We start from the raw sequence: 13,259 nt of genomic DNA on the forward strand, positions 1-13,259 counted from the left end.
CCCCCGCCCGGGGATGCGAGCCTTGGATGCTGCCCAGCTGGGGGTCAATAACCGGGCATCGCTCCCAGCATTTCGGGAGTAATCACATCCCAACAGGGCCCCGCGGCACAGCCATGGTGGAGCTGCACTTGCCCACAGCGAATATGTCCCCTCCAAAAAAAGCGTTTTCAGGTGGCTGGTGTCTGCTCTCCCCCCGCTGCCTTCCTTCCCGCGGGCTCCACAAGCGGCGGCTGCGGGCGCAGGAGCCGCGGAGGCCGCTACGTGATCCGGCTGAGCAGATGCCGTTTAAATTTACATGAGCCATTTCTGTAGCGCTGGCACCAGCCCACCGAGCCACACGTGGCTGCGAGAAGGCGGCACCGCCATCACTGTGGCCGCTCGAAATAACCCAAAATGCAGCAAAACCCTCTCTTGCGGCCATCACTTCCCACGTTTCTTTGACTGCTGCTCACAGCTTCTGGAAGCAAATCATTGCTGCCCTTCCCAAGCTTCTAACACGTTTTTGATGCAGAAAAGCACTTTTCTGGGTCATTTTAGAGGCAAATGTTTCTTTCATTTAGACCACTGCACTAGGACAACTCCCATGCTGTGCATTTTACCAGCAGTTGAAGGATGTATTTATATGCTGTCCTTTAGTATATGCTTGAAATAACTCTGGGGACCAAGGAGAGGCTTTGGACAAAACCCCAAAGTCCAGCTGGTGGGATGATGGGGGAGAAGTTAAAAACAGGGAGTCTGGGGGTTCAGGAAGGAAGCCAGTGCTTCTATCCCCATGTCTGTTCTGAAATTGTAGCCCAAAATGAGTTTCCCCCTTACTGAGCCTCCTGGGGTGGAGCAACTTTGACCTCTGGTCATCCTGTCAGTCGCTGCTTCTGGTTCTCTGCTTCAGCATCCCATGAGAGACTGCCACAGCACCAGTGAAGCTGACAGCAGAGCAATGCTATGTCCACCAGTTGCCACCAAAAGAGCACCCCCTTCCTCCCTGGGGAACCAGGATGACCTTAGGAAGCCCTCAGCCTCTCTGTGCTTTGTACTCCAATCCTTCCCTCTCTGGGCCCTTCTGTAATGATCATCAAGAGATGCCACTCAACAGCCCAGCCATCCCAAATCCCAGCTGGAAAGATGTGATTCCATAGGCCATTTTGTGCTCTGACATCACCTACCACCACAAAGAACAGCAGAAGCCACTGGAGCCAAAGAGGGGTGAGATTCCACATCAGATGTCCCTCTCAGGAGGGGAGATAGGGCAGGACAGGGAGAATGAACCACAAGCCCAACATGGATTTTATTAATCAAGAAGGAATTTCAACAGCAAACACACATGTACAAAGACCCTCTGGCCTCATAGCTCTCTGCCCTCACATCCAGAAACTCTGCTCCCGGGCTGCTGGCAGTCTGGAGCCCTGTTAATCAACCCAGACAGCAATCAGCTCCCAGACATAGCACGAGCAGCTGCTGTTTCTGCGCTCTCTGGAGCCAACCCCTTATTCCTAATTGTGTCATACTGTTGCCCAAGGAAGGGATGATTCCTACTGAAAATCCAGCACAATCATGTGGATTTCAGAATTTTTGATGGGAAGGGACTACAGGGAGACCTGGCAGACTGGGATCAGCTCGCAAACAGCCAACACAGCTGGGATAATATCCAAAGGTATTTCCCTGCCTGCCCCCATGGACACACAATCACACACCGTCTGGTCACCAAGGCATGAGTGAAGCACATCCCATATGAACCAACAGGAGACCAGTCACACACCTGTTCAAGATGGCATTTCACCACTGCACACACAAAACCTGCCCCTATGTTGCTTTGAAAATCACCTGTTTAGCTCCAGTCCAGGGCAGCCCCAAGATTTTAAGCCTTGATCTTAAGCCTTGATCTTCCTGGGGAAGGTGGGAGGAAGGATTTACCTGCACAGGCCCAGAGCTGCAGAAAGCCAAGGCACCAGTGTCCTGCAGTATGCTCCCTCTCCATCCCAGCACTTGGGAGCATCAGTACCAGAGTGCTGCTGCCAGAGAACCTGAGCAGCCAGATCCAGCTGGCAAAGGCACATCAGGGCTTGATAGCCCTCAACCAAAATTTCCAAGAGCAAAAAAGGTCCAGTTTTGTCATGGCACAAGAAGTGCTACTTGACCTCTACCAACAGGATGATGCCAGCTCCTGATAGGAGAAAACTCAGCCCTCAGGTCTGTGGTGGTTGGTTGGTAGCAGAGCCACAGCCATGCTGTGCTCCCAGGCATGGAGCAGGGCAGGGAATGGCTGTTGCCTGCCAACAGGGATCCCCTGAGCCCTTCCTAAACTCTCACACTCGAACGGCTGGGGGAGGGAAGATGCCAATCTCCTCACGCAGGGACTCCACTGGCTGCTCCCAGCGCTGCTCATAGTAGACATTCAGGACACAGCTGGCGTTGAGCCCACTCTGAATGGCCCAGGGAACCAGCTCGGTGGCCAGGACCTGCAGCTTTCTGGAACAAACAATACAGGTGGTAGCAGTTTTGAGATCCATACTTGGTTTTGGATTTCCTTCTCCAAGTCCCCAGATGGCAAAACCATGTGTCCCATGTAACCCTCTACCTTTCCAGCATCCCCTCTGCTTAACTCACCAGGGAAATTGAGGCACAGAAGAGGATGGTGTGCCAGGAAGGTTACAGTCAGCACCAAACCCAAGACCAAAACATACATTCTGCAACTGCTGAGCCACCAAAACAGATGTGCAAAGTTGTGCCTCCCACTGTCACTGCTTCCCTGGGAAGCGGAGATAGCAGGAGGCTCACAGAATGGATCCCAGATCGGCTCCCCACTGCACACCAGCAGTGTCCCCTCTTCATCCCCAGAGGACACCTGGAATTATCACCCAGGCTGGCACATCCTTGGGGCACAGATGGGCACCTACCGTGTGCTGAGACGGACGGGGCCAAATGCTGCTCCCAGGACACACATGGGCAGCCCCGTCTGCACGGCCTCGAACCACTTCACCACAACCTCACCTGGGAGGGAGCAGGGAGGCCATGAGCAGGCAGAACACCCGGCAAAGGGCCAGACAGGGCCCTGAGGACCCACAACGCAGGCTGCACATCTGCCCTTCCTAAGGATGGCTACTCAGTAGTGCTTCCCCAGCCTGGCCATGGCCTCATTCTGTACCAGGATAAGCCTTGTCACACTCCACCCACCCCAGAGGGACAGCACCCTGTGAGCTTGGGGAACACATCCCAGGCAGGCCAGCTCCCTGCAGATCTTTAGCAATGCCATTGCCTGATGCTCCATGTGGCTCCCTTGGTCTCCTGGCACAGGACAGGCCTTTTACAAAAGCTGCTGGGGCTCAGCCAAAGCCGGTGTAGGAGACCTGTCACACCAGTTCCCACAGGTACCAGCAAGGCTCCACTTGTGACTTCCTATTGAGTCAGACACAAAATGAGGGCAAAGGACACAGAGACGTGCAGATAAGGAGCATAAGGAGCAACAAGGAACCCCCTTCTGCCTTCACACAAAACTTGCGAAACATCCCTCCCTTTGTGCCACCCTGCCTGCCAGGCAGCAACCACCCATCCAGCCACTGCCTGTGGCCAGGGCTTGGGCAGAGCATCTCCCAGCAGGGAAAAGGTGACAACCCATGGTCTCTCGGTCACTACAGAGCCAGTGATGCAGGACAGTGATGCTGCAAACCTCCCCACACACCAAATGGGGCTGAGGATCAAGGAGTCCCACCAGCCCAGCCTGGTCCATTCCTGAGAGAGGCAGCCAAGCAGCATCAGGGGGGTTTGGCAGTGCAGTCCCCAAGCCCACTGCTGCTCACCCAGCATGTTGGTCGGCATGCCCAGGAGGGTGTGCATCAGGTCGTGGACTTCCCGGTACCTCTGGATCACGTAGGCCAGCTCTTCATCATCAACAAACTTAGGTGGCATCCGGGTGTCTGGAGAAACCTTCTGCAAATCCAAAGAGATCCTCCATGGCTCCAATCTCCATGTAAAGCATAACTGTGCTCCCAGCGCAGGAATCAGCCACAGAAATCTGCGTGCCATGAAACCCCACACTCACATTGTCCTCCAAGAACCGGACGTACTCTCGGCCCAGTGAGCCATCTGGCAGCCCCCGCAGCCTGGACATGTCCAGGGTGGAGAGACGGATGCGAGGCCGTTCCCTGAAAGCAAAACATGGGTCAGCAAGACTTCTAGTGAAACCCACAGCAGAGAGTTCTGGAGTAAAGGAGCCCTTGGAAACCCCCATCCCCTGCCTCTGTTTTTTCCTTGTGTGGATCCTGACTCCTCACTGCAGGGACAAAACTGCCTGCGTTTCTGTTGCTGAGGCTGGGACACAAATTGCTTAAGGGATCTACCTGGAGTCTTGGCAATTAAAGAGGTTTCCTCTTGTGCCCCTGTAGCAACTCTGGGGGGAAAAACACTGGTGTCCTCTACACTGAAACACTGCTGCCATGTGGGCTGCCAGCCAGGCACAGCCCCCAGCAACAGCCAGCACTGCAGAGCAGAGCTTTTTAGTCTCCCTGAAAAGCAGCCAGAGCTTCAAAGTAACAGCCCTAAAGAGGGGAGGGAATTTGTTCTAAACACAGGTTTAACTTCAATCCTGCTCAGGCTTTCACCACCAGCCACGTGGCAGCCACACATGAAAAGGTCTGCTCTCCAGGTTGTTGGCAAACAAGTGCCTCACAGTTGTGGAAGTGAACAAAAGCCTTTTTATTTACATGCACAAGGTAAATTCTTCCTATGATAAAAGCCCTGAAGTGGATCCAGAAGAGCTGCCCAGCTCCTGGAGCAGAGGTGCCAGGGAGATAAGCAGGACTGGCACCAGCTTCACACTGGTTCCCCAGACACTTCCTTCTGTATTTGATGTCACAGGGACCTCAGCAGCTTGGGGGATAAAAAAACAGACCTGTGTGCAGAAATGGAACCCCTGAAAATCCCTGCAATACCACAGGGCAAGGAACAGGTGGGGGTATCCCTCTCCAGCCCTCAGTGCCTTTGCTTTTCCCTCTCCCTGGGCAGCTCCTCTGGATCTCAGATGCATCCTGGTGCTCCATATGCTTTTCCAGTTACATCCAGAGCCAGGATCAGGCTGCTCTGCACAAACATATGGTAAAAGGCAGCTTTTCTCTAGCCCCTGTGTGGCATAACTCAAACAACACACAAGTGGCAGGAATGATACGTGACAGGGAGCAGGGAGAAGGCAAGCAGATACACAGTGAGAGCTTGGTTAGTAAGAGAAATCCCTCCTGGTCCTCAGCCTTGCTGTGCTCAACAAGTCCCTGCAGAGGTGGAAGCAAAAGTGATCATGTCTTAATGAGGAAAACAAGAGAAGTGGCCTCATTTCACAGCTTGGGGAGATGCTGTGGGCACTGGGAAAGAATATATGGAGGTGTGTAAGGAGGAGAGAGACCAGCAGAGATGAAGTCTCCATTGCAAGGAGAGGCAGCAGCAGATATAAGGAAGAAATCCATGGATATGGTGGGTTCTTATTCCTGCTCAGCATCCACATCCATGAATTTCTTCCCTGCAGCTGCTGCTGCATCTCTTGGTGTTGGCAGCTGCCAGTTCCAGCAGTGAAGCAGAACAGACAGGCAGCAGTGCCCGCCCTTGGATGTGTCACGGGGCTCCTGGGATCGTTCAAAATAAAGGGAAATAAACAGCCTGGAGGGCTAGAGCTAACAAAACACCTGGGTTGCTTTCAAGCTCTGCCTTTGAGGGCCCAAGGAATGTTCCTGGTGTCGTGTCTCCCTCCCCACCAGGAAGCACACAGTGAGGGCAGGAGGGATGGGAGGGACGCACTGGAGGATGCGGTAACCTTCAGGGTGGTGCTTCATCTTGTCCCGCAGGTTGGGCAGGGCCAGGCAGCCTGTGGTCTCCCCAAGGACTGCCACCATGTCTGAAAGAGAGACCAGAGAGTGACCCAAGAGCGGTTTTTGCAACATCCAGCTGTCCTCGTTCAGCAGGTGAGGAAACAGGGCAATGAAACCATTGACCAGGAGCAAGCAGGAAGCCTGTGGAAAAGCAGGGACCCCACAAACCACAGATCTTCAGCCTCAGGGCTACTCTGCTCTGGTGTCACTCACATGACCCTTCCTGGGGATGAGATGTAGGTGCAGACATGAGACCTGAGGGACCATGGATGAATGGAACAGGGCTGGGTGGCATCACAGATGGTCACGAGGAGACCACTGGGGTGTTTCTCCTGCTCCGGGCCAGCTCTCAGGCCTGTGCTTACCCCATAACTAGAGGTGTCACCCAACAGAGGGAGAAATAAACTTTCCTGTGAAGCTTTTAGGAGGCACGTGGCGGGGTTTGCTGGGCGTCTGTGGTAGGCGCTGCCCTCGCCGTGCTTACCGTGTCTGTAGGGGTCATAGAGCGCCATGACGGCGGAGCCGGCGGCCAGCAGCGCCTTCTGCAGCGGGCTGGTGGGGATGTGCCCGGGGTACAGACGGGGCCACCCTTCCTCCTCCACGTCCTCCTCCTCCTCCCCGCCGCGTCCATCCCAGCCCTGCGGATCGCTGTGGTTCAGCCGGGCTCTGCCTGCGGGGAGCACTGGGTGAGAGACCGGCCCGGGGGAGGGTCAGACCCGGGTGAGAGACCGGCCCGAGGGAGGGTCAGACCCGGGTGAGAGACCGGCCCGAGGGAGGGACAGACCCGGGTGAGGGACCGGCCCGAGCGCTCGGGGGGCTGCGGTAGGCCCGGGGGGCATCACTTGCCTGGGCAGCCGGGACCCGCCCGCAGCAGTGGGACCCCCACCCGCGCCGCCCGCAGCAGCAGCTGCCGCATCCCGTCCCGGCCCCGCCGCTGCCCCGGAAGCGCCCGCACGGGGCGGAGCGGGCGGGCAGCGCGGCATGGCGGGGCTGTCTGGGCTCTTCGCCGTGTACAAGCCGCCGGGGGTGACCTGGTGCCGCGTCCGGGAGGCGGTGGAGACGCGGCTGCTGCGCGGTGAGCGCGGCGGGACCCCCAACCCCACCCCCGGGGAGCAGCGGCGAGTCCCGACTCATCCCATCCCCAGGAGCTGGCGATGGGACCCCTGCACCCCATCCCACTCCGTCCCATCCCATCCCTGGGGGCTGGTGATGGGACAGCCCTGCATCCCATCCCACTCCGACCCATCCCATCCTATCCCCGGGAGCTGGCGATGGGACACCCCTGCACCTCATCCCACTCCGTCCCATCCCATCCCTGGGAGCTGGCTGTGGGACACCCCCTATCCCATCCTTGGGGGCTGGTAGTGGGACGCCCCTTTATCCCATCCTATCCTCGGGAGGCGGCGGGACACCTCCACATCGCATCCATCGTGTCGTCCCATCCCCTGGGGTCGCCGGCCGCCCCTGACCGTCCCCCCGCATGTCTCGCAGAGCTGAACGCGGCGCCGCGACGCGCCCCACGGCAGCACGTCCGCTTCCTACCGACCCCGGCACCGGAGGGCGGAGGGGCCGTGGAGCTGGTGCCCACCAGGGTGCCGGTGCTGGCAGACCACCCCCTCGGTAAGGGCGGCCACGGGGCCCCGGCTGGGGGAGGAGGGGGCAGTGGGAGCCCCACGACAATGGGAGCTGGGAGATGGGGGGAGCCTCAGGTGGGCTCTGTGAACTGACCCCAGCGCTGTCTCCGCTGCAGTCCAAGGCCCGAGGTTCAGGCGGCTGAAGATCGGAGCGGGTCACCGGCTGGATGCCAAGGCCTCGGGAGTCTTCGGTGGGTCTCATCCCGGAGCGGCTCCGTGTCCCGCTGGCTGCGAGGTGATGGGTTTCTGTGGGGGGAAGAAGCGGTGGATGCTCAGCCACTGCACAGCGGCAGCCTGCAGGTGTCACAGCCCAGCTGCAGTATAAGTGCTAAAACAGAAGAAACACCCCACAAGCTGCTGGCAATGCCAGATGGGAGCAACCCTTCACCCCAGCACACGGGGCTTTGCTGGGGGAGGACACCAACCTCCAAATCTGCCACATAACTCCCCGTCTGCTCTACCACCCAAACTGGCTTTGCTGTGGCACTGCTGAGTATTTGCCCCAAATACCTGGATGGAAAGTTCTGGGAAATCCAAGAGCTCAGGCTACAGCCTTATAGTTTTCATGATAGGCAGTAATTTGGGGGTCTAAGCACTGCTCAGACATGGTATCTGAAGAGATACAGCCCTGTCCAGGGGAAGGAATGGTGTGAGTATGCAGTGCACATCAGCGATTTTATGTGGTTCCCGATCTTCTGTGTTTCAGTGCTTGGCATTGGCCACGGGAACAAGCTGTTCACTGACCTGTACAACTGCCACCTGACCAAGGTAGGTGCTGGCTCTGAACGGCCTCAGAGCATTGGAGTGTGATTACACACTTTGGCCTGCCCCAGTGTGCCAGAATGGCCTTGTGACAGTGACACTGCTTTTGGGTCTCAAGCCCAACAATGCTGTTGAGAGATTTTCAGAGTCCAGAATTTCATCCTTCACATGAGCATCTTCTTGTGTGGTTTTGCTCCTAGGATGCTGCTGTCTTTTTGTGCAACACTCACATTGCCTGCACTCCTAGCAGCTGCACGGCACAATACTGCTACTCAATTGCTGAGAGTATTTTTTATAAACTGTACTCTTTGACTTTCTTCCAGGTTTACACTGTTAGTGGCATGTTTGGTAAAGCCACTGATGACTTCTCAGACACAGGGAAGCTAATAGAGAAGACAACATTTGGTAAGAAAATCATTTGATGTGTTCTGTTTTAAAGATAGAACACCAAACAGCATGGTAACTGCAAAGCATTTAACCAGGTGAATTGCACAGTGACAAAAGCTACACCTTGCATGCTTTTTAGTCCTTGTTGATGTCATAGTGCCCCTGTTCTAAATCTAACCACAATAACCAAAGTCAGTACAAGTGCTGGTCACGGGTTGCTACTGGGTTGGCCAAGACCCAGATCTGTCTGTAAATCACACTTGGAGATAGTGGCTACAAGTTTTCATTGAATGAAACTCTTCAAACACCCGATAAGAGAAACTGGAGCATCAGTCTCTTGAAATCAATTAAGCAAAATAACTCTTCCCTTCACAGTCCAGTGCTGTGCTGTTCCATGTGCAGACAGGGAAGGTGGTTCTGCTGAGGCCACATCTCATCAGCCCCTTTTGATGTGACTTCCCAAGGGACAGCAATACCTCAGTGGCACATTTCAGGCTGCTGTCTCTTCCCAGTTTCTGGATGGATAATTTAGTCTTTGTTTCTGTCTTAATATTTGCAGATCATATCACAAGGGAGAAGCTGGAACGGATTGTTGCTGTCATTCAAGGGACAAATCACAAGGCCCTGCTGATGTTCGTATCCAACAGGGAAATGAGCTGACCTGATCCCACTGCCATTTGCTGGTCTTTAAAGCCAATGAGAGGGTTTTGGTTCCCATAATCGAAGGCTTTAAAGGTTGGAATGTTTGCCAGGGACAGAGAGGAGTTACTCAGTGCTGTGTGGTCTGGTGAGAGAGACTGCAGTTAAGTGTCCTTGTATCCTGAAATCTCCAGCTGTTTTTAGGACCAATTTGCTACATTAGGGCTGACAAAAATATCATGTAGACATGACACCTCCCTCCCAAACTGTGCTACACTACTGACAGTACACACACCATTAAAATATATGCAAAAACTCAACAGAGAGGCAATTTTAAGAATAAAAACTGCAGGTCTGCTTTTTTGAGGGTGATGTTTTGAATCCCACTGGAGAGAAGTACTAAGTGTTGCTCCCTTTTTTGTTTTCCCAGGTATTCTAACATTGATATGAAAACACAAGAGGCTTATGAGCTGGCTGTCAAAGGGTTGATTCGCCCCATGGAAAAAAGCCCCCCGATAATCACAGCAATCCGATGCCTCCAGTTTGCACTTCCAGAGTTCCAGCTAGGTAGGACTGGCACAGAATGTACTGGGGAACTCTTGAGTATGGGTTATGGCAAATAAGTTGGTAAAAATCAGTGTCCTACTCATGATTAATGTGAAATGAGTTGGTGGGAATTTTTTATCAACTTATAATCCCTGTAGAAAATGTAATGTTTTGTGGCTTCCAAAGTCACCAAAGCATCTCCTCATTCCGTGAGCTCTTCAGGGTGGTTGAAAGATCTGGAATCCTCACAGTACTGAAGCTGCTTTGGTAAATCCATCCAGCTGTGCACCCAGCTCATAGTTTTTCCCTTCCAGTTCCAAGACTGAGGCCAGAAAATTTGCATCATGAATACCTATGGGGCGAAATTCCTCTTATCCCACTGATTGAGTTTAATGCATTTCAGTGCTGGGCTGTTGGTTTTGTTCTTGTTTTTTTTTAAGGTATGGTTTGCTTTCCTGCAGCCAGTCTTCTCCTCATGAATTACTTGTTTTATTAAAAAGGTGCCTTTTCTTATCCCCTTTGAAATACCTACATTTCTGTATTATTCTCCTGTATTTATGGGTTTGTCTTCTGAAGTATTCACCCTGGGAGAGGCTAAAACACCCTGCAGTATTCCAGAAAATCATACAATGTTATATCTTAGATAATCTCTTCTGTCAAACCAGTTCTTTCAGCATAACTATGAGTGATGTCTGGATTTACAAAGTCTGAGCTTGTGCCAAAGCTTTGCTTCTTCTGAAGGAGTCTCTCTGTCCTCCTAGAAATCCACTGCTTGCATGAGACCCAGCAGTACCTCCGGAAAATAGTTCATGAGATTGGTCTGGAGCTGAAATCCTCGGCCGTGTGCACCCAAGTGCGGAGAACGCGCGATGGGGTTTTCACGCTGGACGATGCCCTGCCCAGAACCCAGTGGGACCTGCGGAGTATCCAGGATGCGATTCGGAACTGTCGGCTGAAAGTGGAAACAGAGCTAGAGAAAACACTGGGACATCAGGATAACAGTCCCTTTCATCAGCTGGATGTGGAGATGGCCCGCAGCACAGACAGCTGAGTGGGCTGAGGGGAAGACATCCACAGGCAACCCCTGCAGCAATCCCTGATGGACGGCAGAAGGAAAGAGGTTAATTGCAGTTCACTTCCACCCTTTCCTTGAGATGATTTTAATCAGAGGCTTTTTTTTCCCAGTGACAGGCTGTATCAGTTTTTTGAAAGCATCACAAACAGTTCATTAACGGGAGGTAGCTGTGCCAAAATTCCTGTTGACTTTGAGAACATTAGGTTGCTAAGGGATATAAAGCCCATTCCCGAATTGTTCAGCAGCAGGAAATAGCGTCTTAGAGAGCTGTATTCCCTTGACTGCACAGATTTGTTCTTTGCAACTGGCAGCATAACTTATCTACTACATGGATTTTATTTTCCCTCTGTTGTGCTAGAGTATTTTCTTTCCATTAGCCCTGCTTTCAGACACAAGACTCAAAGTCAGGCTAAATGAGGGATGTGCAGGAGAAAACAGCTTACCCAAAGCAATGCAAGGACAGGGTTATATCCAGAGTAGGTGTGTGTGATGAAAAGTGCCTTGTAATAGGGCTTGATGCACAGGATACACAAGAAATAAAACTGAAAGTGACCTAAGGGGAGGAAGAGGCCAGTTCTTAGTTCAGGACTCATCCATGAATACACTGACTCATAACAGCCCCCAGTATGTGCTACTTTTTTTTTTTAACCTTTTTTTCCTGAGGAGCCAAGGGTGCTGAGAGGTCTTTGGTATCCTGTTCTGCAGCAGCTCCGTGCAGACAGCATGTCCTGCCCTTTGGTGAAACTCTGTGATGCCACTTGGTCTGTCAGCAAATTACAGCTGGGTCTGACTTGGCAGAGGCACACTCTAAATTTAAGTTAAAAATCTGAATTACATTTACCATCATTGCACTCAGTGTTTTTCCAGCTATACACTTAGTTAGCAAGTTTGGAGACTTATTTATAGAAGGCAGAAGATCTGTTCTGTTCCTCTCCTAACTGGGACAAAAGCCAGTATACTTCATCCTCCAGGTGACAGCCATGAAGGTACAAGAGCAGCTCTGGGAGGGGCAGTCAGAGGGGCTATCATGAAGTACCTCAGTGGAAACGGTGCAGTCCCGTCCTGAAGCATGCCAGGAACTCAGACCCTGGAATCTCTCAGTTGTGGGTTTCCCTGGGCTGCGCAGAACAGCCAGAACAGCCGTGGAACGCAGCTGCCACCGCGTGGCAGAGCCACTGTGCCAGCAGCAGGGACTCCCCAAAGACACTGTGCCCATAACTCAGTTGTTCTGTGGGTGTTCATCCTCCATGGACAAGGGATTGGGATCAGGGCACCTTCCCTGGGCACTGTGCCCTGTGCTACCTGAAGTGTAACCCCGTGCAGGACACTTTCCCAGCTGTAGCTGCAAGTTTTAATCCCAGTGCTCCTACACAGAGGGGAAGAAAACACGCACTTCTCACTCCTTAAATAACCTTCAGTAACTTTGCAGTGGACTACACTTCATCCCTGTAGCTCACACCTAACAAAAACTGAAGCATTTCCATACATAATTCCCATTGCAAAACCAAATTCCAGTTGCATGTGCCATGGCCAGAGGAACATTTTGGGAGGAACACTCCAGGCTGAATCAGTTCTTCCACACAGAAAATACCAGCCAAAACAGCAGTGTTACTAACAAAGTTTGCATTTCCCACTTCTTGCTGCCTTGTGACTTTTTTCCTTCCCTTAAAACTACTCCAAAACATGGGAATTTTCCACACTTGGCAGAGGGGTGTGTGGTGGGGATATCCCTGTTACCAATTCCCTGAGAGTCCATTCTGATCTGGCCACAGAAAATACCCTGCACAGCTGCACATCAGTAGAGACTTGCTTGGATGAACCATGGAATACACAGGCTGGCTGTCCCCCTGCTCAAGACCCCTCCCCACAGCTTTTGAGGCAAAATGAGATACTGAGTTTTCTCTGCCAAGTCCAGAGTCAAGAACACAAAAACAATTCTGTTCTCAGCAGCAGCCTTGTGACTGGTTCCTGGTTTCCAATCATGATGAAGACCTATTGATTTGATTCAAATTTGGAAACAAAGAGCAGACTGGGTCTGACTGGAGACTAGAGGGGAAACTCACTGGGCAAGAAGGTCTTAGCAAGTAGAAACAGGCAGAAGGACATCAAGCCTGAGTGCAAAAGGGACAATGGATCTGCAGTGAGCAGAGCACTTCATCACTTAGAACTGCCCAAGCAGCCAAATTTAGTCTGTGCAGTCACCCTGAGTCCTAACACTGACATTGAAACACTCGTGCTCCCAACACCATCCCGTGCCCAGGACAGTGCTCAGGACTCTGCACTTGGAGCAGAGAAAGGTGATTCTGCACCTGCCCATTCCTGGGCAGTGCTGCCACCCTGTCTCCATGAAGAGAAAACATCTGAATA

The 13,259-nt window shown here is 52.8% G+C and overlaps 2 protein-coding genes across 2 annotated transcripts; one reads left to right on the forward strand and one right to left on the reverse strand.

The window, feature by feature from the left end:
• Window positions 1-1,261: 1,261 nt before the first annotated feature.
• COQ4 (coenzyme Q4) lies at window positions 1,262-6,810 on the reverse strand. The gene is made up of 7 exons (XM_071574274.1): window positions 6,692-6,810; window positions 6,334-6,515; window positions 5,779-5,875; window positions 4,037-4,139; window positions 3,795-3,924; window positions 2,895-2,988; window positions 1,262-2,466 (listed from the first exon to the last, which is right to left on the reverse strand). The coding sequence occupies exons 1-7, from the start codon at window positions 6,763-6,765 to the stop codon at window positions 2,304-2,306; spliced, it is 843 nt and encodes a 280-aa protein (XP_071430375.1). The 5' UTR covers window positions 6,766-6,810; the 3' UTR covers window positions 1,262-2,303.
• On the forward strand, window positions 6,788-11,005 carry TRUB2 (TruB pseudouridine synthase family member 2). Its single transcript, XM_071574273.1, has 8 exons — window positions 6,788-6,924; window positions 7,341-7,469; window positions 7,600-7,674; window positions 8,190-8,251; window positions 8,569-8,650; window positions 9,192-9,264; window positions 9,702-9,838; window positions 10,579-11,005. The coding sequence occupies exons 1-8, from the start codon at window positions 6,831-6,833 to the stop codon at window positions 10,866-10,868; spliced, it is 942 nt and encodes a 313-aa protein (XP_071430374.1). The 5' UTR covers window positions 6,788-6,830; the 3' UTR covers window positions 10,869-11,005.
• The last annotated feature ends 2,254 nt before the right edge of the window (window positions 11,006-13,259 follow it).

The sequence above is a fragment of the Pithys albifrons genome, chromosome 20, assembly GCF_047495875.1.
Source record: "Pithys albifrons albifrons isolate INPA30051 chromosome 20, PitAlb_v1, whole genome shotgun sequence".
Taxonomy (NCBI): domain Eukaryota; kingdom Metazoa; phylum Chordata; class Aves; order Passeriformes; family Thamnophilidae; genus Pithys; species Pithys albifrons.

Coding starts and splice junctions, on each gene's coding strand:
- COQ4 (XM_071574274.1), bottom strand. CDS start 6,765: ATGCGGCAGCTGCTGCTGCGGGCGGCGCGGGTGGGGGTCCCACTGCTG. Junction 6,516..6,691: donor GGTCCCGGCTGCCCAGGCAA/GTGATGCCCCCC, acceptor CCCCGCAGGCAG/AGCCCGGCTGAACCACAGCG. Junction 3,925..4,036: donor TCCGGTTCTTGGAGGACAAT/GTGAGTGTGGGG, acceptor TTGGATTTGCAG/AAGGTTTCTCCAGACACCCG.
- TRUB2 (XM_071574273.1), top strand. CDS start 6,831: ATGGCGGGGCTGTCTGGGCTCTTCGCCGTGTACAAGCCGCCGGGGGTG. Junction 8,252..8,568: donor ACAACTGCCACCTGACCAAG/GTAGGTGCTGGC, acceptor ACTTTCTTCCAG/GTTTACACTGTTAGTGGCAT. Junction 9,265..9,701: donor AATCACAAGGCCCTGCTGAT/GTTCGTATCCAA, acceptor TTGTTTTCCCAG/GTATTCTAACATTGATATGA.